General features: G+C 39.9%; 1 protein-coding gene across 1 annotated transcript; it reads left to right on the top strand.

The window, feature by feature from the left end:
* Window positions 1-1,288: 1,288 nt before the first annotated feature.
* Window positions 1,289-4,474, top strand: cxcl14 (chemokine (C-X-C motif) ligand 14). Its single transcript, XM_069898440.1, has 4 exons — window positions 1,289-1,437; window positions 1,723-1,828; window positions 1,951-2,043; window positions 3,843-4,474. Exons 1-4 carry the CDS (start codon window positions 1,371-1,373, stop codon window positions 3,856-3,858), a joined length of 282 nt encoding a protein of 93 aa, XP_069754541.1. The 5' UTR covers window positions 1,289-1,370; the 3' UTR covers window positions 3,859-4,474.
* The last annotated feature ends 18,272 nt before the right edge of the window (window positions 4,475-22,746 follow it).

Raw genomic sequence — 22,746 nt, 5'->3', positions numbered from 1 at the left:
CCATGTCAAGAATATTTAAATTCTGCAGTAAATATATACAAATACTGTTTCAGTGCAGCTAATTAAGCCACTAGCTAACAATTCTGCAGACCTGGCTTCAATCCTAACCTCACGTGCTGACTGTACAGAATTTACATGTTATCCTGTGCCTGTACAAGTTTCCTCCATCTGCTCTGAATTCTCCCAACATGTAATTAGCCACTGTAAAATTACCTCATTGTAGACCTGGGGAACTGATAAGAACATGAGCAGAATGAAAATGGAATTAACGTACAATGAGTGCAAAAGAGTAAATGTAGACAGTGGGCTGAAGAGCCTGTTTTTTGCTGCTTAACTCAATAACTCAAAGACTTATTGTCACCAAGCAATAGCCTAGACATTGTGAAGACTAACTGCTTCCTAATGGAATTCCTCCACCAAATAATATAGAACTTTTTGCCCAATGGACTATACCCTGGAACCCACCAGAATTGAGCAGTAAGACCATCAACTCAGTGGAAGATATCCACTCAAAACAGTTCAAGAATGAATGTTGCCTATTTTTCATACTCCGAATTCAAGAGGACAAGCTGAGTGATGCATTCATGCAAGGAGTGGTCCATGCCAGAAATTATAAGGTAGACTACTATGTAAAGTCTATGCTCTCTCTGTTCCTCAGCAAATACATTCATCCCCAAACTTTTGTGAAGGATGTGTTGGAGAATTACTTTTTTGTTATTAAAACAAGGTTGTACTGTGTCTGATTAGTAACATTGGTTTGGAATTCGCTTACCTGGAGCATCCTCATAGTAAGGGGGGGGGGGGGGGGGGGAAGGTTCTCTATATTTTATAAAACAAAATACTAATCATTTTGTAAAGGAAAGCAATCCATTGAAACTTACTCTCTTCCTCCATAGTTGTGTAATCTTGTCCTTTCTTATTACATAACCATATCTTTTATGTTATTCGCTATTTATAGAGTGTTACAACACAGGAGAATCCTCTTCCCATCGTTCCACCGCCGGCTCTTGGAACAGGGGTGGAGTGAAATCCAATTCGCCTTCGCCGCCACTGCTCCCACGCCCTTTAAGGGCAGTGTGTTGCAATGTCCAAGTTCTAAAGCAATGCCCAAACATCAGAAGGTCGGAGGAGCTGATCATTGTTCCTGCACCTGATCGCTGCCCCGGCGCCGGCGGCTCCTCCTCCCCGCGCGCGCGCGCCTGCTCCTGTTCCTGAGGGAGCAACTCTGATTCGTCAGATGGTTATGCATATTAATGAGGCTTCCTTATAAATGAGAGGGGCCGGCGGCAGTGATTTCGGAGTCGTCGAGTGTCGTTCTGTGGGCCACTGCTCCCGGGACGCTGCACGGCCGGATCACCTCCAGCACGACCATGAGGGGTTTGGTGAACGCCGCCCTGCTCCTTCTGCTTCTCATTGCTTGCACCCTCGACGTGGAGGGTAAGTTGGTCCGCCATCGTTTCCTCTACTTTCCCGAGCGCTGCCGCATCCCCCTGGTTAGAAAGAATTTCTCCCTTAAGAAGGTTATGGGGTTAACCTTTATATGTTCTCCTGGGTTTAAAAAAAACTTAAGGAAAATTGCTTTAAGTTCGGGTGTCGCCCTCTTCTAGATGTCATGTATCAAGTTCTTGATTGATTTATTGTTACATCGCGAAACCGTGGGAAATTCGCTGTCTTTTGTGGGGGGAGTGTTAAGCGAACACTGCCTTTCTCTTTAAAACGCAGCTTATAAATGTAAGTGTATTCGAAAGAGACCAAAGATCAGCTACAAGGAAGTCCAGAAGGTGGAAGCCAAAGTGCGGTACCCTTTCTGTAAAGAAAAAATGATCTTGTGAGTATTTGAACACTTCCTTCACCGAAGCTTTCTTTCTTGTGAGTATTTGAACACCTCCCTCACCAAAGCAAGTTGCTTTATTTTCTTAAACTTAAACTCTTGTGCACTTTCCTTCACAGTATTACCACGACTCGTTTCGGAGGGCAGCAATACTGTCTGCATCCCAAGCGGCACAGTACCAAGATACTACTGAAGCAATACAGCAAATGGAAGTGAGTTGCTTTGTTCTAGAGACGGGCCGATGTTAGAATTCTTGTAAGTTTATTGCCTGAAATCGTTCCTGCAAAGGTGAAAAGCTCCGGATTTGTTCAGATCTTGGCTAAATTATGTCTCTCCTCCTGTTCCAAATCATAATCTGGCTATACATTGATGTGAAGTGCTCGTATTACTTTTTGGGGCGTGTTTGTGGGAGACGCCAGAATACAACTAGCGAAAGATGTTTGAGTTTTTATAAGAATATGGGGGAAATTAACCATAAATGGTTCATTGATGTACAAAAGCGAGGTATTTGACACTTGGGTGGCTCAAACACCGAAGTGGATCGGGTTTCCTAAAATGGGCCGTCAGTTCCTGTGCAATAAGTGTATATCCCGAACAAATGAAACGCTTCCACTCGTCAATGTTTCCCAGAGGCTATTAGATTCATCAAAGGTAAATCCTTCCGTTATATTAGACGTGGACTCGGCAGGAGGAGACCAGTTCAAACTGATAAAATTGGGATCGAATTCATTAAACTCCAGAGACACCTTGCAGAAAAGTTGATTCGCTTTCTACACGCGGGATTTCTCCAAATTAACTTTTAATCCACATGCTAAGTGGAGAAATTAAATTGGGAATTTAACTTTTTTCACCGTTTGCTTTAGTCCGTGCACTTTTAAAATTCAAAATAGTGGCTTTGGTCGAAGCCAAATTGTCCACAGAGCTGGATGCGCTTTGCTATATTGTCACCTCGCTGGAGGCTGTCCGACGAGCGTACTCTGCAGTCAGTAACAGATTATCCGGTAGGCGCTACTGTAGTGAAATTGTAGATTGGTTTTAATGGTGTTCTGGTCCCAGTCACAGATCTCTGACAAGTGGCGGGAAAGAGGCGCAAATCCACCAATACCTGTGCTTGGACACTACTACGAATCGTTATTACTGGAGTGAGAGGTTGCTCCAATAGGCACCAGGTGTTAAACTGGATCAAAACTTTCAACAAGTCGTCCTTTAAATATGTTGTATAGTTCAAGTCGTGTGCCTATTATTGAGCTTCAGTGACCCTGCTCTTCCATAATCCTTGAAGGGCTCAGGCCTGAAACGTCGGCAGTATCTTCATTGTACCTCCTTTGGACGCTGCGACTTGCTGAGTCCCTCCAACATTTGTCCTTTTTGCCTCCGAGTTGAGTTTGCTAAGATGTACAAGAATTTTTTTTCCCTCTTGCACTTCTGTCTGAATGATGCACAGCAATTGGGTAGGCATCTTTGGCTTATGAATTCATGATCAAATGTGTGGGAGAGGGGTCAGACCCATTGCCAAGAAGATTTAACACTGTTACTTGCCCTTTATCTTTTCACTTGCATACCAGTTTCAGTATTCCCTATGCCATAGGTGCTCTGTCATTACTAAGGGATTGCTTCAGGTGGTAGGTGGGTAGAAAGTTTTGAAAACCACTTTCATCATACCTAATTGACTCTATGTGCACTGCTTCCGAACGCCAAAGGAAATGGGCCAGTGACAATTTTTCTCAAGCAAAATATTTCAGTAACAATTGGGTTTAGAGTAGTGGTTCTCAACCTTCCCACTCACCACCTTCAGCAATCCCTTACTAATGAAGTACTGATGGTGTGAGTGGAAAGAAAGAGAACCAATGAAATGTGGTGGGGGGGTGGTCCTTGATTTTTCTCAACACACAGTCTGAGCCATTGACTCCTAACATTTTTACTCCTGGTTTCCAGTTTCTGATCCTTGTGTTACAGTATATTTAATAAAAGACAAGATTTAAACTTGATTCAACTTTATCATTTTCCATAGGACTTATGAAGAGTAGAAATCCCCAAGTATGTGACTATGATCAACAAAAGTCGGATGAATGATTTTCGTTTCCACTGCAATGAAATCTTGTTTTCCTTTCCTGGTGATGTGCTGCTTCAATGGTCACTCGCCGTAACCTACCCACTGAGTCTGGAGGCGTCAGGCAAGCAGTTTTGAGTCCTGTGTAAAACTTTAGTCCTCATGACTGCAAGAAGTGAATGACAAATGGGGCATGCTTCAATAAAATTGGTGCAATTTGATATTTTTGTACTTTATTATCTGACATTAAGATTTATAAAACATACAACCTTGATTGTAATATATGCAGGAGCAATTCTGTTTGATCTTGAACTATGACCGTCTTCAGCATGTACGCCTCCACAAAACGCGAATTGAGGACTAAGGAAATGTATCGCGTTGGAGAGTCGATTGCTGTCAGGGCAGCTGTGCAGCCCCAATGGTTCTAGTGTGCATTTTACATTTATTTGTATTCTGAAATTGTACTCATTTACTGGTGTGCTATCTGTAAATACAGCAGCAATTTCAAATCTAAGCTGATTCCAATTCCTTGCTGAGTATTGTTTGCTTCTTCCAGTGTATTTTCAAATAAAATTTAAGAAATGGCTTGAGAATGGAGTAAATTCGAATGAGTTCTTTCCTGTCAGGAAAGAGTTGGTGGCCTTGCCCTTCAAAACCAAATGTCTAACAGTTTTTGTTGAGGGGCTGAAGAACATAGAGAGCTTCATTCCCTGTACCTCCAATGGCTTGAAACACTAAAGTCTGCAAGCACTGATTGTAGTAAAAGCATAAATTCTGGAGGAACTCAGCAGTTGGCTCGTTGAATTGGCATTGCTATTGCTTTAAATTGGTGGTTTTCAAACTTTCCACTCTCAAACTACTGTGATCCCTATGCCATAGGTGCTCTGTGATTAGTTAGGGATTGTTAATTACATGTTGGAGGGGGAGGGGGGGGGGTGGAGAACCACTGTTTTGTTGTACCTAATTTACTGATGTGCAGTTTCAGAACTCCAAAGGAGATGGCCATGTGACCATTTTTCTCAAGCAAAATATTTCAGTAACAATTGGGTCTAGAGCAGTGGTTAACCATTTACAGAGCAGAAACAGGCCATGTTGGCCTTTTGAGTCTGCACCGGTTCACTGATTTTGTATGCCCTCTTCAGGCATTGGTCCTGGTAGATCTTCATTCAGTAACAATGGGTGAATTCAATGCAGGTGGAGTCAGTCATAGAAATGTTTGTGAAACATGCAGTTCAATGCTTCCGGGCACATTCAATCCAGGGCCAATCTGTTTTGGGAGTAACTGGTGTGAGGATGCAGAAGACTCAGAGGGATGTGGAGAGAAGCCCAGTAAATGGACAAAAACATTATAGAAAAATATTAAATTATCTACTTTAAATACTTCCATTTTCCGGACAATACTCAGATCAGAAGGGTTGTGGACAGCAAGGAAGGTTTTCAAAGCTTGTAGAGGAATAAACAGCTGATGGAATTTAACATGAACAACTGTGAGGTGTTGCATTTTGAAGGACAAACTAACATGAACAACTGAGGTGTTGTGTTTTGAAGGACAAACTACCTTAAGTATTCCCAATGCCATAGGTGCTCTTATTATTTAGGTAGTGTATGAGTGGAAAAGTTTAAAAAAAAATGAAAACCTCACTGCTTTAAAGTATTGAAAATTTAGTGGAACAGATAAGAAAGAAGACAAACCAAAGTATGTAGCACTGTCAACATACTCTTTAATGAATGAGGCCCAAACTACAATTTGGTAATCCAATCCATAAATCGTAGACGTTTCACATTGAAAAGCTGTTTGTCCAAAGTCTACTAAATTAATGTTCCCAAATCTTTCAGGATTTGGCTCCTGAGGTATTCCAGATTCTTTTGTTATACAATAAATGTAATGTTACATGAAATTTCTTTTAGAATATTGCAAGGCAGACAAAGATTCTTCATCAGCAGAAATTGCCTGGTGTCCCTTACAGCCAGAGAAAGAGAGCCCCCCCCCCCCCCCCACGCATCCCTGTGCCCATGAATTTGCACCTAGTGCTTTTCAGCCACATAGCCTTTAGTTTAAACCATTGGCAACCTAAGCTCTGGATCCAAATCTTTGATGCTATCAGGAAGCCCTCTTGGTACCCCTTCAGGCTGTCTGCAACCTGGTGCCAGTCCCTTACCCTCAACATTTGAGGCTTCCTTCCCTCACGTCAACAACACCCTGCCACCTGTGTGTTCTAAAGGCTCAGCCCCTCACTGGTCTGCTGCTGTGCTCACTACTGTTGGGGGTGGTGTTTGGGTAGTCTCCCTGTTCTCCGCTTCCTGGAAATCTGGAATCCCTTGTGACCACTGCCATCTTGGGCCCAGACTTTGCCACCTCATTTTAAAGTAAACAACCATTGGCTTCTTTAATAGGCCATTCAAAGCTGACAGCAGTTGGAGTGGACATTTAGACCCTGCAGGGGGGCTTTCTGTGGGTCTGGGCAATGCTCCCTTTACACCAGCTCTAGCAGTACTGCCATTTCAGCTAGCTTAAGAGCTTATTTGGGGGAAGAGATGGGAATCTCCATCTCTGATCCTTCTGGGTCCTTAATCCTATGTCCTCCAGTTTCTGGAAAAGAAATTTGAGGAATAAATGAGTCAACTTTCAAGTGTGCTGTGGCTTATTTACAAAACCAAGTGTAACACATGCTCTTATAACTGCCTCAGCTGTTTTCCCAGCTATCTTCAAGGGTTCCAGAAGCAATCTTAGATCCCTCTGCTCTTACATCCACTTTTAAATACTTTATTCATCAGGCCAAAAGCAATGGTGTTGACATTTTTATCAAAGCAGCCCAACATCAATGAACAATTTATAGTTAATTTCCCCCACATTCTTATCAACCCCAGACTTTTGGGGAAAATTGATGGGAACGTGGGGAAAATCTATGTGTTCCCATCAACCTGTATTTGCAGGATTGTATAAATGGACCTACACATTAAAGATGACATAGTGGCCAATTGCTTCCCAATTCAATTAGCTGTGGGATGTATCAAGGAACTGGATGCACTCAAGAATGGATCTGAACTCAAGACTTTGAAGACATCGTTCGCTGATTCATGTGTTACTAAATATAGGCAGAGTGAATGATACCTTATTGTTGCAAGCCATTTACTATTTCTAGAATTAAGTTGAATACTTAATAGTTGCTGTATTTATTTCAGTGATAACTAAAGCAGCAAATTGGCCCTTTCCTGTAACATCTGTGAGGGCACTATTCCTTAAACTGCTGAATCTCAGTGATTCTGCTGATCCCATATATTTAAAATATCTATTCATTAATTACAGTAAGCAACCTCTTTTAAAAAAGTACACTATAGAACATTACATCACAGAACTGGGTCCCTCTATTCTGTGCCAAACCATTTTATTGCCTAGTCCCACTAACATGCCCCCAGTCCATAGCCCTCCACACCTCTCCCATCCACGTACCTGCCCAAATGCTTCTTAAATGTTAAAATTGAGCCCGCATTCACCACTTCAGCTGGAAACACGTTCCACACTCCCATCACTCTCTGTGTGAAGAAGTTCCCCCTAAACATTTCCCCTTTCACCCTTAACATATGTCCTCTGGTTTGTTTCTTGCCTCCCCTCAGTGGAAAATGCCTATCTACATTTACTCTATCTATCCCCCTCCTAATTTTAAATACTTCTATCAAATCTCCCCTCATTCTTCTTTGCTCCAGGGAATAAAGTCCTGTTACCATCTAACATAATAATTTAGTACCAGTCCAAGGCTGCATTCTGTATAATCAAAGTTTTAATATAACATATAACCATATAATAATTACAGCATGGAAGCAGACCAATTTGGCCCTTCTAATTTGCACTGATCCAAGTACCCTCCTCTAATCCCACTTATCAGCACTCTGCCCATATCCCTCCATCCCCCTCCCATCCATATACTTATCCAACTCTTTCTTAAATGACAAAATTGACCCTGCCTCCACCACCTTTCCCGGAAGCCCATTCCACACAGTAACCACTCTCTGAGTAAAGAAGTTCCCCCTCATGTTACTCCTAAAGTTTGCCCGTCAACTCTCAAACCATGACCTCTTGTATCCATCTCTCCTCCTCTCAATGGGAAAAGCCTTTCCACATCAACTCTATCTATCCCTCTCATTATCTTAAACACCTCTCTCAGCCTTCTACATTCCAAGGAAAAGAGACCTAATTTGCTCAATCTTTCCTTGTATTCCAGATGCTGAAACCCAGGCAACATTTTTGTAAATCTTCTCTGCACTCTCTCTATCTTGTTAATATCCTTCCTATAAATCGGTGACCAGAACTGCACACGGTGCTCCAAATTTGGCCTCACCCATGCCTTGTACAGTTCCATCATTACTTCCCAACTCCTATATTCTATGCACTGATTTATATAGGCAAGCATACTGAAGGCCTTCTTCACCACCCTATCCACATGCACTCCTACCTTCAGGGAACAATGCACCATTATTCCTAGATCTTTCTGCTCCACCACATTCTTCAATGCCCTCCCATTTATCACATATGCCTTGCTTTGATTATTCTTTCCAAAATGAAGCACCTCACACTGATCAGCATTAAACTCCATCTGCCCTCTTTCTGCCCACTCCTCTCAGCAGTTTAAATCCCTCTGCAATCTTTGAAAACCCTCTTCATCATCCACAATTCCCCCTATTTTAGTATCATCCTTTGGTTACTGTCCCCTCAATGTTAATAAAGCCCACTAAATTCTATAATCGCTTGCTTACTGATTTGTCACAGACACATTCATGTTTAAATGTCAGCGAGAAATTTTTAAAGAAGAGAGTTGCTATAAATTGTGATGTCAATTCATGCTGACTGAATGTATACTGGAACACTAATATTTATCTTCATGATTAAATCAAGTGAGAAAAAAATTGCACAAAAAATGCAAGTATGGTAACAGTTCCCCGTATTGTTAAAAATAAACATCTTCACATTTTTTCCATTTCAGTCTATTGCTGTATGTTTTGGAATTCTGCATTTTGCCAACAAGTAATATACACTATCTTGAAAAAGAACAGGTGACCAAGGTATTTTAAATTTCTTTATCTACTGTGGCCATTTGATTTTTATCTCCACAATTAACTTACCATGGCAGGAAATACACTTAACACCTTATTTTTACAATAAACCATTTATATTTAATGCACCTTTTGGAAACAAATGACTCATCTGGAATTCTTTTTATCACAATACAAGGACTGGTTTTAAACCTAGCATTTGATTTTGATGTGAACCATTTTTCAATTTAAAGTGGATTCAATTATGTAATTCAGTGTAAAACACTTTAAATACTTCGAGCATTTTGACAAGCAAAAAAAAGGACACAAAACTTCAAATGTTCATGTGAAGTCAGATTTGATCATTGCTAAACTTTTTGTGCTTTTTCTATTACCACTGTTATTGCCTGTGCCTTGTCAACTTTCACAATGTAGGTAATACATATGAAAGCCTATTAAAATCAAGACATCTCTACATCTCTTCCATTCAAGTTTTCAGTAATTTTGCAACACTTGTGTATGATCTTACTTTTGTGAAGTTTCATTGCATTATCTTCTGATTATGCCACTCTTCACAAGGATTTTCTTGCTATAAAGTAGTTCATTAAATGCTACAGCTTCACAAGATTTTAGTCAGGCTTGATTCTGCCTTACAAAAAGTATCTGCCACATTATAAATGGCGTATAAAGCGGAAATATGGTTTGGAACTAGTTCAGGTTGTTAACTTATACCCAGCAGTTGTTACACTTCATCGCCACCTCATAGAAGTAAGTTTGCGACGAACCTCTTCTTATACTGTGTATTTCTACATAAATATGACTATGGGTTTTTCTTAAATATTTAACACCACAGGGATATTCAACTTCAATGATAGTCAGATTAACAGACACTTGAATATCAAAAAAGCAACATTTATAGCATTAAATTCATGGATAGTAAGAGTTCTAATACTAATTTCTATTATTTAGACTGAAGCAAATTATGTTGATGACTTGTTTTCATATCTATGTAATATAGCCTTTAAATTTTAAAGCCTTGAAGCCTTTAAATTTTAAATCTTTTTAAATTTTAGCTGGATCTTTGCTCCATGAAATGCTCAATCACATCAAAATAATGTGATAATTACTAGACTTATTTTCATCACTGGATATTGTGGCGTCCCTGGCAGGGCAGCGTTTCCTTGGGTGCTTAGCCTGCCCGCAGAAGTAGCATGTCGGATGGTCATTAACAGCAATGGCGGTCAGCTCAGGACAGGAGGGGGCTTGCAATTCCGCCTCCCAAGATGGCAGCCCCTGTGTTCGCTGGAGAACGATTCGGTATTGTGGATGGCTACTTCTAAAGTGCTCGCCAGTTCGATGGTTTGTGGTAGGCTCAGTTGTCTCTGTTTGTGTAGCCTCTGGCTCACATTGTCAGAGCAGATGCCAGTTACACAGATGTCTCTGATCAGCAGCTGTGTGTGCTGTTCTGCACTCACAGCCTGGCAGTTGCAGTCCCTTGTGAGCTCCTGCAGAGCTCTGACAAAGTCATTGAAGGTTTCCCTAAGTCACTGCCTGCGTGAGTGGAGTACATGCTGCGCATAGACTTCATTCACCTGGACTTTATACTGGTCTTTCAAGGTGTCAATTGCAGCTCCATATGTACGGCAGTCCCAGACCGTCCAGTAGACCCGGTACACAATGTACGAGAATAGCAGGTGCAGCTTGTCCTCATCGTCCTGGATAGCTGCTGTGGAGGCTGTGAGGAACTTTTTGAAACAGCGGCACCAGAGCGCAAATTTGTCAGCTGCCTCAGGTTCTCTCAGGTCAATTTCCAGGTGATCCAACTTCATGTGCTTGTCTATGTTCCAAAAATATCTTGCAAATAAAATTGATGCACGATCAATTGCACAAAGACAGAGGTTACCGAAACTGAAGGCTTTTATTTGCAAGAGATGGACCGCATCCTTGTGTTGGTCGCTCACACTGACCCGGACTTGAACTGGAGGCAGGCTTGTGCCATGACAGCCTTTATGGGAAAGAAAGGGAGGAATCAGGAGCTGGCCAGTGAGAGCAGGGTCAACTAGGAAAGGTCATTTAATTTAAATATAATTAATATATACAATAATGGTTTCACCACACTCACAGCGTAACAAATAAAGTGGATGTCTTTGTAGTGCAGCTGCTGATCGGCAGGTACGATGTTGTGACCATCACGGAATTGTGGTTAAAGCATGGAGCTGAATGTCCAAGGATACACAATGTATCTAAATGATTTGCAGATTAGCACAGGGGGTGTCATGGCTCTGTTGGTAAGGAATAAAATTAAATCATTAGAAAGAGATGACGTAGAATCAGAGAATGTAGAATAATTGTTGGTTGAATTAAGGAATGGCAGGGTAAAAGAACACTTTTGGCAGTTATATACAGACCTCCAATAGCCGGGATGTGGACGACAAATTACAACAGCAAATAGAAAAGGCTTCTCAGGTTAATGTTATGGTAGTCATGGGGTATTTTAACATACAAGTAGATTGGGAAAACTGGTGGAGACTGGATCTCAAGAGAGGGAATTTGTAGAATGCCTATGAGAAGGCTTTTTAGAACAGCTTGTTGATAGGCTCATGAGGGGATTGGCTGTACTGGATTGAATGTTGTGTAATGCACCAGAGGTTATTAGAGAGCATAAAGTAATCATTAAGAGGCAATAATCACAACATGAATGAGTTCAATTGGAGATTTAACAAGGAGAAACAATGGTCAGAGGTGCTGATATTTCAGTGGAGTAGAGGGAATTACAATGACATGAGAGAGAACAAGCCAAAATAGGTTGGAAGCGGGCACTTCTATGGTTAATTCAGCTGTTCTCAGTCTAATGCCTGGTACTTTGAATTTTTTCAATTTACTTGAACCCTGTATCCACACATTGTTGCACTGAGTTATTGTTCTAATTTAACTTGTCTCATGCAGTCATTTGCAACAATCAATTTTGTCATTTAAATACAACTCAACACTCACGATTCTTGTGTACTGAAAGTAGATGTAAGTGCACATGATATACACTAAAACCCCCAGCATCCAGAATTCAAGCAACCAGAACCCCAAGCCACTGGCAAAAAAAATCAATGAAATAAATAAATATGAAAATAAATAAAAATTCAAAATTATGAGAGTAAATGTTCTCCTAAACAACATACCTGAGTGAAGATGAGAGCCAACATTCAGTCAATGGAGAGCCTGTTCTTGCCCCACCCACAGCAGTTGTTTGAATAAAGTTGTGTTCGAATAAAATGGTGGAGCCCATGATGAAGACCCAGCTGATGCTGCTCAGCGCTGGGGCAACTCTCCCAAAGTGTCTCCCTATGACTGCCTAGTAAGAATCTATATCTTTATTAGTATATTATTAAGCATATTAGTGAGGCTTTATCTGTAAATGGGGGAGGGGGGTTTAATTATGATGGTGGCACAGTTAGTGTAGCAGTTAGCACCATGCTGTTACATTGCCAGTGACTGGAGTTCAAATTTAAATTAAAATTTTGTAAATTATGGGAATTATCTGATTAAAGTGAACTTTCCATATTTAGTGGTTACAATACCAATTTCTTTTTCAAATTACTTTACATTTTGCACTGTCTTTTGTCTTTTAAACTGTTTATTCTTAATGCAGGTGTATTAGTTAGTGTCTCAGTCAACAGGAAAATTTGTTTATCTGACATCTGCATTCCCCATGGGTGCCAAATACTGGGGATTTTACTGTATTTCTTTCCATCCCTTAATACCAGCAATTCTAAGCATTCTACTGGTAAAGTAATATAAATGTACAACAAATTATAATGCATCAACTGGATCCTTCTAAAGTGTTAGTCACTCAAAACCCATGGCTATTTCCTTCTCAACCCTTTTCTCAGCCAAAAGCAAATTACATCCATTACTCGAAATCTGAAATAAAACCAAAGCCTGCTGGACATACTCAGCATGAGGAGCGAAAACGATTAGCATCATCGTGAAGCTTGATCACCAGTAATATATCTTACTGGGAGACTGCTCCATGCTTTGGGAACAATATGCTTAAAAAAATAAAAGAGCACCCTACCTGGATTTATTTTGCAGTAAAGGATCCCTCCAGAATTGCAGCCACTCCAGTGGACTGTCAACTGTATGTTGTCAACTTTTTCTGCTAGGGCACAAAGTGATCCACTGAAGCTAATCCAGCTTCATCTGAAGCTTTCATGGGCTCAAATTACTATGATAAGAAACATTCTACTTGTAACATCTGATTCATGAAGCCAAGTCTTCTGTTTGCAGTCAAAGTTGCTCAGTGTATGCATTTCAAATTTTTTACACGTTAAACAATATGTGGCAGAACCAATGCAAATAACCAGATGCAATGCCAACTATGTGAAATTTCGAGATGCCAATTAAATATTCTGTTCCCAATATTCTTTTGTACTGAGTGTTGAGCTGCTGAGGGAAAATTCAAATGAGGGCCATGTAAGTATGGTAGGCACCAGAATATCTGGTTTCTAATTTGGGAGTCAAAAGACTCTGCCTCTGTAATTGAACGTTCCAATATATCAATCCTGATTTGCCCTTGATTTCTCTTCAGCCCTGATTCAAGTACAACAGTATTTTACCTGACAACAATTTTTTTTTCCCAAAAGTTTTGCTTTCTGAAAAATAATGGGGATTATCATAGACAACTTCAAGCAGAACACAAGGATAATTTCAAATTTGTTGCATCACGTAGGAAATTGGAGAAACATTAACTTTTATTGAATTTAGCCTGTTTAATTCCATAATGGTGCTGACACATTGTGCTAGTTCAACTGACCTAAATATATTTTGCCACTGATTTTTATTTGTACTCAGCATCTGATGCCTCTTGTGTCAATGTCCAACAATAGTCAGCCAGCATTAATGGATTCCAGTTCCCCCAAAGCTGCTTTTCCATTATCACAATGTCCTGGTGAAACCTTTCATCATTGTTTGTCACTGATTGTACCAAGATCAGCAGGGAGGAAGTCCAAGTATTTATTCAGAAAATTAATTTTCAATGATATGTTGCCATGGTTTTGTATGCTTGAAGTAGACTTCAAATATGACAGAAAAATCACAAAAATAAGTTATATCTAAAAAATGGTACACGATAGGAAAATTTTAAGGTAATTTTCGTGATCAGCCCAAAATCCATAAAATATACCCTTCATAGTCCAGTGTACTTGAACAGGTTTCCTCACAGTTTGTTTTATGGGCCTTCTAATCCCAGATCATAGTTAACATTGAATAATTTTTTTTTCTTTTGTCATCTCTTCCTTCAGGGCACTTTAAATTTAATTAAATTTAAATTTTAAATTTAGAAAATTCCAGGCAATTTCAGGCAATGATTCCGTACTGCCCAATTCACCTACACACCCGGTACATTTCGAACAGTGGGAGGAAACCGGAGCCCCCGGGGAAAACCCATGCAGACACAGGGAGAACGTATAAATTCCTTACAGACAGCGTTGGATTCAAACCCTGGTCCCGATCGCTGGTGCAGTAAAGGCAGTATGCCAACAATGGTGCCCATTCTGCAGTGTTGATGGAAAAATAATTAAATCTGGGGTCTCTGGTTGTTCATGACAGTTAAGGATCTCCTTCAGTATTCTACCACCAGTTGCAACAGCTCATGCTACTATATTACTTGCAGTACTGATTTATACATTACGGTAATCCACAAATAATAGGTCAATGCTTGCATCCACTGTGCAGAGCTTAAATCAATGAAATTCTACCTAAATATCCTTGGGTTATATGATTCGTTTGATATATTAAATGGGCTGTAGTAAATAATGTCAACAAGATGAGAGTAATTCCAACACTTGTATATACTAAATTTCATTTGTATTGATAAAACATTTGGTACTGAATTTAACTAAAGAGGTCACCTCAAGGCCTTCACTGACTTAGGAATGTTTCCAAGAAGCACACCTCCAGCAATGAAGTGGGCTGTGCCACAGCCAAACCTGTGAAGCAAAGTGTTTCTAACTCAGTGACTTCCTCCGAAAATTCGCAAAGTTCAAATCAACAATGGCATTAAAAATATCAGTTAAGTGTAATAAAAAGTAAAGAATTACAGATGCTGGAAATCTAAAATAAAATCAGAAATGTACTGAAAATATATTGAGGGTCAGTACTGTAGAGAAGCAGAGTTACCATAAAGTGATTTGTTTCCCACAGTTCCAACACTTTTTGTTTCTCTCCTCTGCTCTCATTCATCTCTTCCGATTTACATCTTCTTCAGACAGACCAGCTGGGATTAACAAAGCTTCAACGCCCCATGTAAACGAGCACCACTTTTTCATCAACCTATCTCTCCACCTCGCTGCAACTTAAAATATTTTTTTTTTCATATTTCTAATGAAAGATCATGGGCTTAAACAGTAATTTTGCCTTCCCTCAACAAAAGCTGCCTGACTTGCTGGGTATTTCCAGCATCTTTTTTTTGAGTGAAAAGAAGTTTGTTCTTCAGATTCCCAACTAATTTAGTGTTGTTTGATCAATGACATTTAGTGTAATAAAAAGGCAGAACTATGCTCACCATATAATAATCTGTGATTAACCATGAATGGATTTATCAAATTATTTTAATACCCCCAGAAAATGTCTGGTAACTCTTAGGATATGATGTGCTGCCACCTGGTGTTCATTGACGGTATTAGATGAATGCATGTCCAAATAGCACATTAAACCTTTAGGTCCTATGACACTGTGAGGCCTTCCAGCATTTCTGTTTTCACAATCACAGCATTTGCTCCACTGCAAAATCGCTTCAAGGGTTGCCTACCCTGTATGTGTTCTCCTCGTCTCTTCGAAGGGAGTTCTGTGATAAATTTTCTCACTGCTCCCCATCTGCATTTCCTTCCACTCTCAAGCTCCTCCATATTCAATGAACACCTTTTGTCTGTTGGTCTGTACTCCTCTCCCTGCCCATTCTTCCCTAGTCAACCTTTTAATTCAGGCACCTGCCTGCATTTTACTCATACTTTGAAGAAGGTCTCAGGCCCAAAATGTCAGTTATATATCTTTACTTCCTATGGATGCTGCAAGACCTGCTGAGTTCCTCCAACATTTCTGTGTTTTTATTACCATCACAGTGTCTTTCACAATTTTTTAAAAGCCAGCTCAAATTTTCACATTGAATTTAAATATTCATATGAAAACCCATAATCATTTCCATCAGTAAATGCTCTCAGTGATTCATATCAGCCTTGAGTAATTTATATCTCCACATCAGAAGTGAACAGCTTCAAATCCCACTCATAAATTTCAGCACACGATTCACGATGTTATCTCAGCACAATGCTGAGGAGGTGCTTTGCTCTTAGTGCTCTTTTTGAAGTGAGATATTGCAATGAAGATCCACCTGTCCATTCCAGTAGATGTGAAAGATCCTATGGCACAAGTCAAAGACAAGCAGATGATCCTTCAAACAACATCACCCACAGTAACAGAAATTCACGTGCTGGAAATCAAAAATAAAAATCAGAAAACACTGGAACAATTAGCATTTTTGGAAAAAGGAGCAGAAATAACATTTTGGGTGAAGAGCCTTCATTGGAAGTGAGAAACGTTAATTTGAAGCTGTGAAGAGGGTGGGGGAAAGCAAAGGAGATATCTCTGAGATAGCGTGGTCAGCATTGATGAAATGACCCTGATATTTACAGAGCTGTCTGATCAATAAATAGTTAATTAGAGAGAAAACAAACTAATGACTAATCAGAGATGTTGCTGAAACCAAACAGAGAAAGTTGGATATAAACAGCAGTCAGACGGTGTCTGTGGAGGGAGAAGAAGTGGCTTAATATTAGAGATGGTTAACCTTGCAACAGAAATGGGCAGTTCTGATGCAAACAGAATATTTAAATATCCTGTTAATTTGGAAACAAATGACTGAGAACTTGTGGTAAATATGAAGAGAACTTAGTGGGTACAAAATGGATATTTTTTGCCATTCTGTAAAAAAAAACTGCAAAAAAACAATTTTTGCAGTTGTCATGTGGTGAAGATGGTGTTTGTTATGTCTCTTGCTGGGCACGATTCATGGTGAGAAAACAGCAGAAGTAGGATAACTGTGGTCAATTTCATGCACTGAGAGAGAGAGAGAGAGAGAGAGAGAGAGAGAGAGAGAGAGAGAGAGAGAGCCTCTGCCCCAGCTTATCCCTTATCCTACAATAAATGCATTTGGACATTGAAGTACTCCTCTGCTGTGTTTTGGTACTATATGTTCCAGAGGCCTTACAGTTCAGCAGTTGGAAGGTCTTTTCAATCCTTCATTGAGTTGGGCCAGCACCAAGACTGGACAAGGGAGATAGAGCTGAAGAATGAAGCCAAAGATGCTGATATCAAGTAAAATATGAAAGTCTGCAGACACCGTAATTGAAGTAAAAACACAATGTTGGAGAAACTCAGCAGGTCAAACAGTGTCCTTTATTTAGCAAAGATAAAGATACATAACCAATGGTTCAGGCTACTGTAAAAGTATTTTTACTTTTGCTAAATAAAGGACACTGTTTATCTGCTGAATTTCTCCAGCATTGTGTTTTTACACTGATATCAAGTACAGAGTCTTGGTTTAAGAGTTTTAGGAGGGCTTTATCATTGGGTTATAACCAGATCACTCTTCCTGCTTCTTAACATGCTGCACACTGCATGTTATACTGAGTGAATGAGCTGTAGGTGGTGTTAACAATGCTGGAGAGTCTATGACTGTTATATGGTCAATTTTCCTATTCAAGCTGTGATTCTGATGAGAAGATCCACCGTGGAACCATTCCCGGTGCAGACTGGGGGAAAGTTGCATCTTTTCTCTAAACCACTCCTGTTCTACAGATATGTGAAGGAAAGTGTGCTGACGGGCTGAATCATGGTCTGGTATGGGAACACCAAATTCCCTGAGCATAGAGCCCTGCAAAAGGCAATGTACCCAGCCCAGGACATCACAGGCAAAACCCTCTCCACCATCAAGAACATCTACAGGGAACATTGCCATTGGAGAGCAGCATCAATCATCAAAAATCCACACGCTCTTTTCTCGCTGCTACCATCAGGAAAGTGGTACAAGTGCCACAAGACTCACATCACTAAATTCAGGAACAGCTGTTACCCCTCCACCATCAGACTCCTCAACAACAAATTCAATCAGGGACTCATTTAAGGACTCTTACTTTTGCACTTTTGTTGATTTTTTTCTTCCTCTGTATTGCACAGTCAGTTTGTTTACATTTCTTTATTTGTTTACATGTGTACATTGAGTACAGTTTCTTTTTGCACTATCAATAAATGGCAATTCTGCCTTGCCTTCAGAGTAGATAATCTTAGGGTTATGTGTGATGTAATGTATGTACTCTGACAATAAATCTGAAATCTTTCCTACTGCATTACTTCACCTCACCTCCTATAAGTTTTGCACTCTAATGAATTAAACCTACAAGATTTTTTTCTTCCTTTTTAAATTAAATTTTCATAGGTTCATTGGGAATCTGACCCAAAAATCACACAAGCTGGTGGAGAAGAATCCCAGGAGTTCATTGATTATTTTAAGTCCTGTTACGAGCCCAGAGGGCCCCAAAACCCAACAACAGATATTCACCAAGACAAATGGTTACTTAAACAAAAGTTGCTTTAATTATCTTTAAACATGAAAGTAGAATCAAACTTTAACTTATCTCTATTGACTTACTTAACCCCCTTCTAATTCTAAGCACACATGTATGTAATGTGTGTGTAAGTTCAGAAAAGTTCTTTGGTTCACAATCCTATCTCACTTCTCATTCCTCCAAGTTCACTGGTTGTAGGCAATTCTTATACTGTGTACAGAATTTAACATTTATAAAGTTCACCAGGCTTTGATGCTTGAAAAGTAAATGGTTACTGCTCAGGAAGGTTCTTGTCAGTTTTCAGCAAGAGATTTGTTGTTCCTTCTTAATCATCCACTTCAGTGTCTTGCTGACGAAACTTACCCCTTCAGGGTTCTCCAGATGATAACCTCTTCCTTTCAGGTCACCACAGAGTTACTTTTTGTTTCTCTTATTCCAAGTGAAACATTAGACAGCCAGTTCTATCCTCTTGCATGAACCACAAGGGCTTTGACCAGGCTGTCTTACAACTGGGCTTTCCATAAGCTAGCCAGCTTGTCCTGTTCCAGTCCCAGCTACTTTTGCTGGCTGTAACACTGTACAAGTGATCTCTCTCTCTCTCTCTCTCTCTCTCTCTCTCTCTCTCTCTCTCTCTCTCTCTCTCTCTCTCTCTCATTCTCACTCTACTTGCAAAACCACATGACCCTCTTACAACAGCAAGGTCTCCTCCAGACAATATGCGGCTCCAATAAACTCTTTCATCTGTTGCATTGTTGGTAAACAACAATCCATTAGTGAAGTCTCTTGAGCATTCTTCAAAGCTCTTGCAAAAGGTCTGAGTAGCTGATATATCTATGTCTGAGCAGAGCTTCAGTATTTCAAATAAGATCTATTTTGAAGTGTTTGTATGTAACCTACTCTAACAAACCTTTCCCTATTTATCTCACAAAAATATATCTATATACTCTATATACCCTGTCACAGACCCTTCCATGGGACTAAGCACCGATAATGATTTTCTTTTGAAAAATAGAGTAGTCAAATATTAGTATCAAATCCATATACATGATGGTATAAAACCCCAACTCACCAATCCCCTCCACCCTAAACAAAACTCCAAGAAAATAAATGAAAATAAGAAAAAAAGCATAGAAAAGAAAGATAAAGAAAAGTAAGAAAACGAAAAGAAACCTGGTTGCCGAAGGGCACCCATCAACACACTAATCATTTATATCTTTTGACACTTTCAAGGAGGTTAATGAAGTTTAAATTTTTACAATTATCTTATAATCTACATTTAACAGTGAAATAGATCTATATAACAATGGTTTTAAAGGGTCTCTGTCTTTTTTTTTGATGTTAACATTATTATCGCAGTAGAAAAAGATTCCAGGACAGTGTGTGTTACTGCTGCCTGGCGCAGTACTTCCATAAAAGGAGGAATCAGCAAATCTTTAAATTCTTTATAAAATTCAGGCAGGAAATCATCTTTTCCTGGAAATTTATTACTTTGTAATGAGCTCAATGCTTCCCCCACCTCCATTGGGTGAAAGGGGCATCCAGCTGTGCTTGCTCTTGTAAAATTAACTTGGCTAACCTTATTTGTGACAAAAAAAATTCTATTTAATTGTCATCTCTCTGCAACTGATTTATATAACTGAGAATAAAATTGCTTAAAAGCTTCATTGATTTCTTGAGGTTTATAGGTAGTCGCATTTGACTCTAAATGCATTAATCATTTTTGAAACTTGTTCTGTTTTCAAATGCCAAGTCAGGACCTTGTTGGCCCTTTCACCTAAATCACACATGTCAAACTCTGGCCCGCGGGCCAAATTTGGCCTGCGATATAATTATATTTGGCCTGCAAGATCATTTCAAAAATGTATTAGAGGTGGCCCGCTGGCCACCACGCCAGTATAGCGCATGCACAGTAATACAACAAATCCCAGAATGCATTGGCGTCAGCCCGATAATCGCCCCCACCTCCTCTGTTTACGTTGCAGGGTCTCACCGTGGACTCTGGTTTTGGGGCCTGGCCGGTGTCAGGGGAAGCTAAGGCCGCTTCCCAGCGCCCGGAACCGGAGGCCTCGGGCCTGACCTCGCCAGGACCGTTGCCCACTCCCCCTCCCTGCCACAGGCCGACCCGCGACTCACGGTGACGGGGCCGCTGATCCGCCGAGATGCCGCCCTGCAGCGAGAGCCAATGCCCCCGCACTGTCGTTGTCCAACCCGATCGCCCGCAAACACCGCCCTCCCGCACACAGGCCTGAGTAAGTATACAAGCTCATTAGGCATAAAACTTGAAAAGTGTGTAAATCAAAGGATATCTGTACCAATGGAAAAAGGGCATGGCAAATAACCCTGCTAGAGTTCATGCCCACAATCAGTCACCCATTTGATTGTTTCAGGAATCATGTTATTCTCCCACATTCTCAATAGCCCTCAGATTTTACTATTCGACAGCACATTAGCAACATTTGACAAATCCTCTATAGAGAAATATTATTTATTGAATATTTTATTTTTCATTTGTTAATGCTTCTGGAAAGAGTTTATCCAAAACTATTATTAAACATTTATTTTAATAAGAAAAAGTTTAACATTACATATGTTGAAAGAAGAGAAAACATGCAGATGTTGTTGAAAATTTTCAATAAATATTTAGTTCGGCCCTCGACTTAGTCCAAGTTTTTAATTTTGGCCCTCTGTGAATTTGAGGTTGACACCCCTGACCTAAATCATAATATCTCTGCTTAGTTCTCATTATTGCTTACTTTATTCTATATGTTTGTAATGTTTTATACTGAAGTTTCTTATTTATAAGCCACAATGGAAGGAATTTGAAAGCAACCTCATCAAGTACCATTGGATCTTCCTGCGGCAGATTCTGCAGACCCTGCAAAGGACTCCTTCAATACCTCATCACTGCAAAAAGTGCAACACTGGGGTTCAAGGTATTAAAGGTTGAGGTTGGAGTATTGATAGAAATTGGCTTGAAGGCAGAAACCAGAAAGTAGGGGTAAGCATTTGATTTTATTTCAGATTTTTGGATTATGTTCCTGAGGGATAGCGATTGATTTTGTCAGATTGATGGTGTTTCCCAGGGTCAATACTGAGACCATTTGGACAAGTAGGAGATAAAATATCATACAAAGAAATGTGAAGTGAAGTGATTCATTTGAGTGAAAGAATATGAGATAATATGGAATAAAAACCAGAATTCTAAAGAATCAGAATCAAGTTTATTGTCATTAACATGTGTCATGAAATTTGTTGTGTTGCAGTAGCAATATGGTGCAGAAAAAGTGCAAAATTAATATTACAATTACATAAATACAAAAAAATTTTTTAAATGTTAAAAGAGAAAAAGTGAGGTAGTGTCCATAGTTTCATCAGAAATCTGATGGTGGTGGGGAAGAAGCTGTTTTTTGTAATATTAAGTGTGTGTCTTCAGGCTCCTGTACTTCCTCCCTGATGGTAGCAAAGAGAAAAGGGCGGTGAGGCTCCTTGATGATAGATGCTGCTTGCATGACACACTGACTCTTAAACGTGTCATTAATGGAGCAAAGCCTAATGCCCATGATGGCACTGGACAAGTTTACAACTGAGTAAACATACTTAAAAGTAGCATGTAAAATTGAGAGGATGTCCTGGGATTCAAAAACAGAGTTGCTGCATGCAAAAGCAGGGAAAGAATATTGAATCTTTAGACACTGATTAAGCATTGAGTCGAATTCTGGTCAGCACATTTTCAGAAAGATGTGGAGATCCAAAAGAGGGTGCAGAAGAGATTTACCAGAATGACTCCTGGGATGGGAATTTCATTTAGAAAATTGAATAGACTGATGGAAGACTGATGGAAAGTCACAAGATCATGACTGGTTCAGATGGAGTGAGTTGGGACGTTATTCCTATTAGTGGATGTTTTCAGTAGTAGAAGGCACAAATGTAAAATGTGGGACAAAAGATGCAAGAAGGTAATGAACATATTTTCTAATGCAGATGGTAAGATTTATCTGGAACTTGCTGCTTGTAAGTGTAATGCAAATAATCAGGGCTTTCAAAAAGGTATTGTGTAGGCTTAGAGGGAGATAATTTGCAGGGATAGGGAGGAATGGGATTGAACAGATTGCTCTGCTAGCAGCCAGTGATCTCTTGATGGGTTGATTGAACCCCCTTGTGAACTGTAACTGTTCTATGATTGGGATTCCATGTAATTGGGGGAAATATATTGATTTTATTCT

This window comes from Narcine bancroftii, chromosome 9 (assembly GCF_036971445.1).
Source record: "Narcine bancroftii isolate sNarBan1 chromosome 9, sNarBan1.hap1, whole genome shotgun sequence".
Taxonomy (NCBI): domain Eukaryota; kingdom Metazoa; phylum Chordata; class Chondrichthyes; order Torpediniformes; family Narcinidae; genus Narcine; species Narcine bancroftii.
Note: the sequence above shows the minus strand (reverse complement) of the source record. Positions and strands in the feature narration are given on the sequence as shown.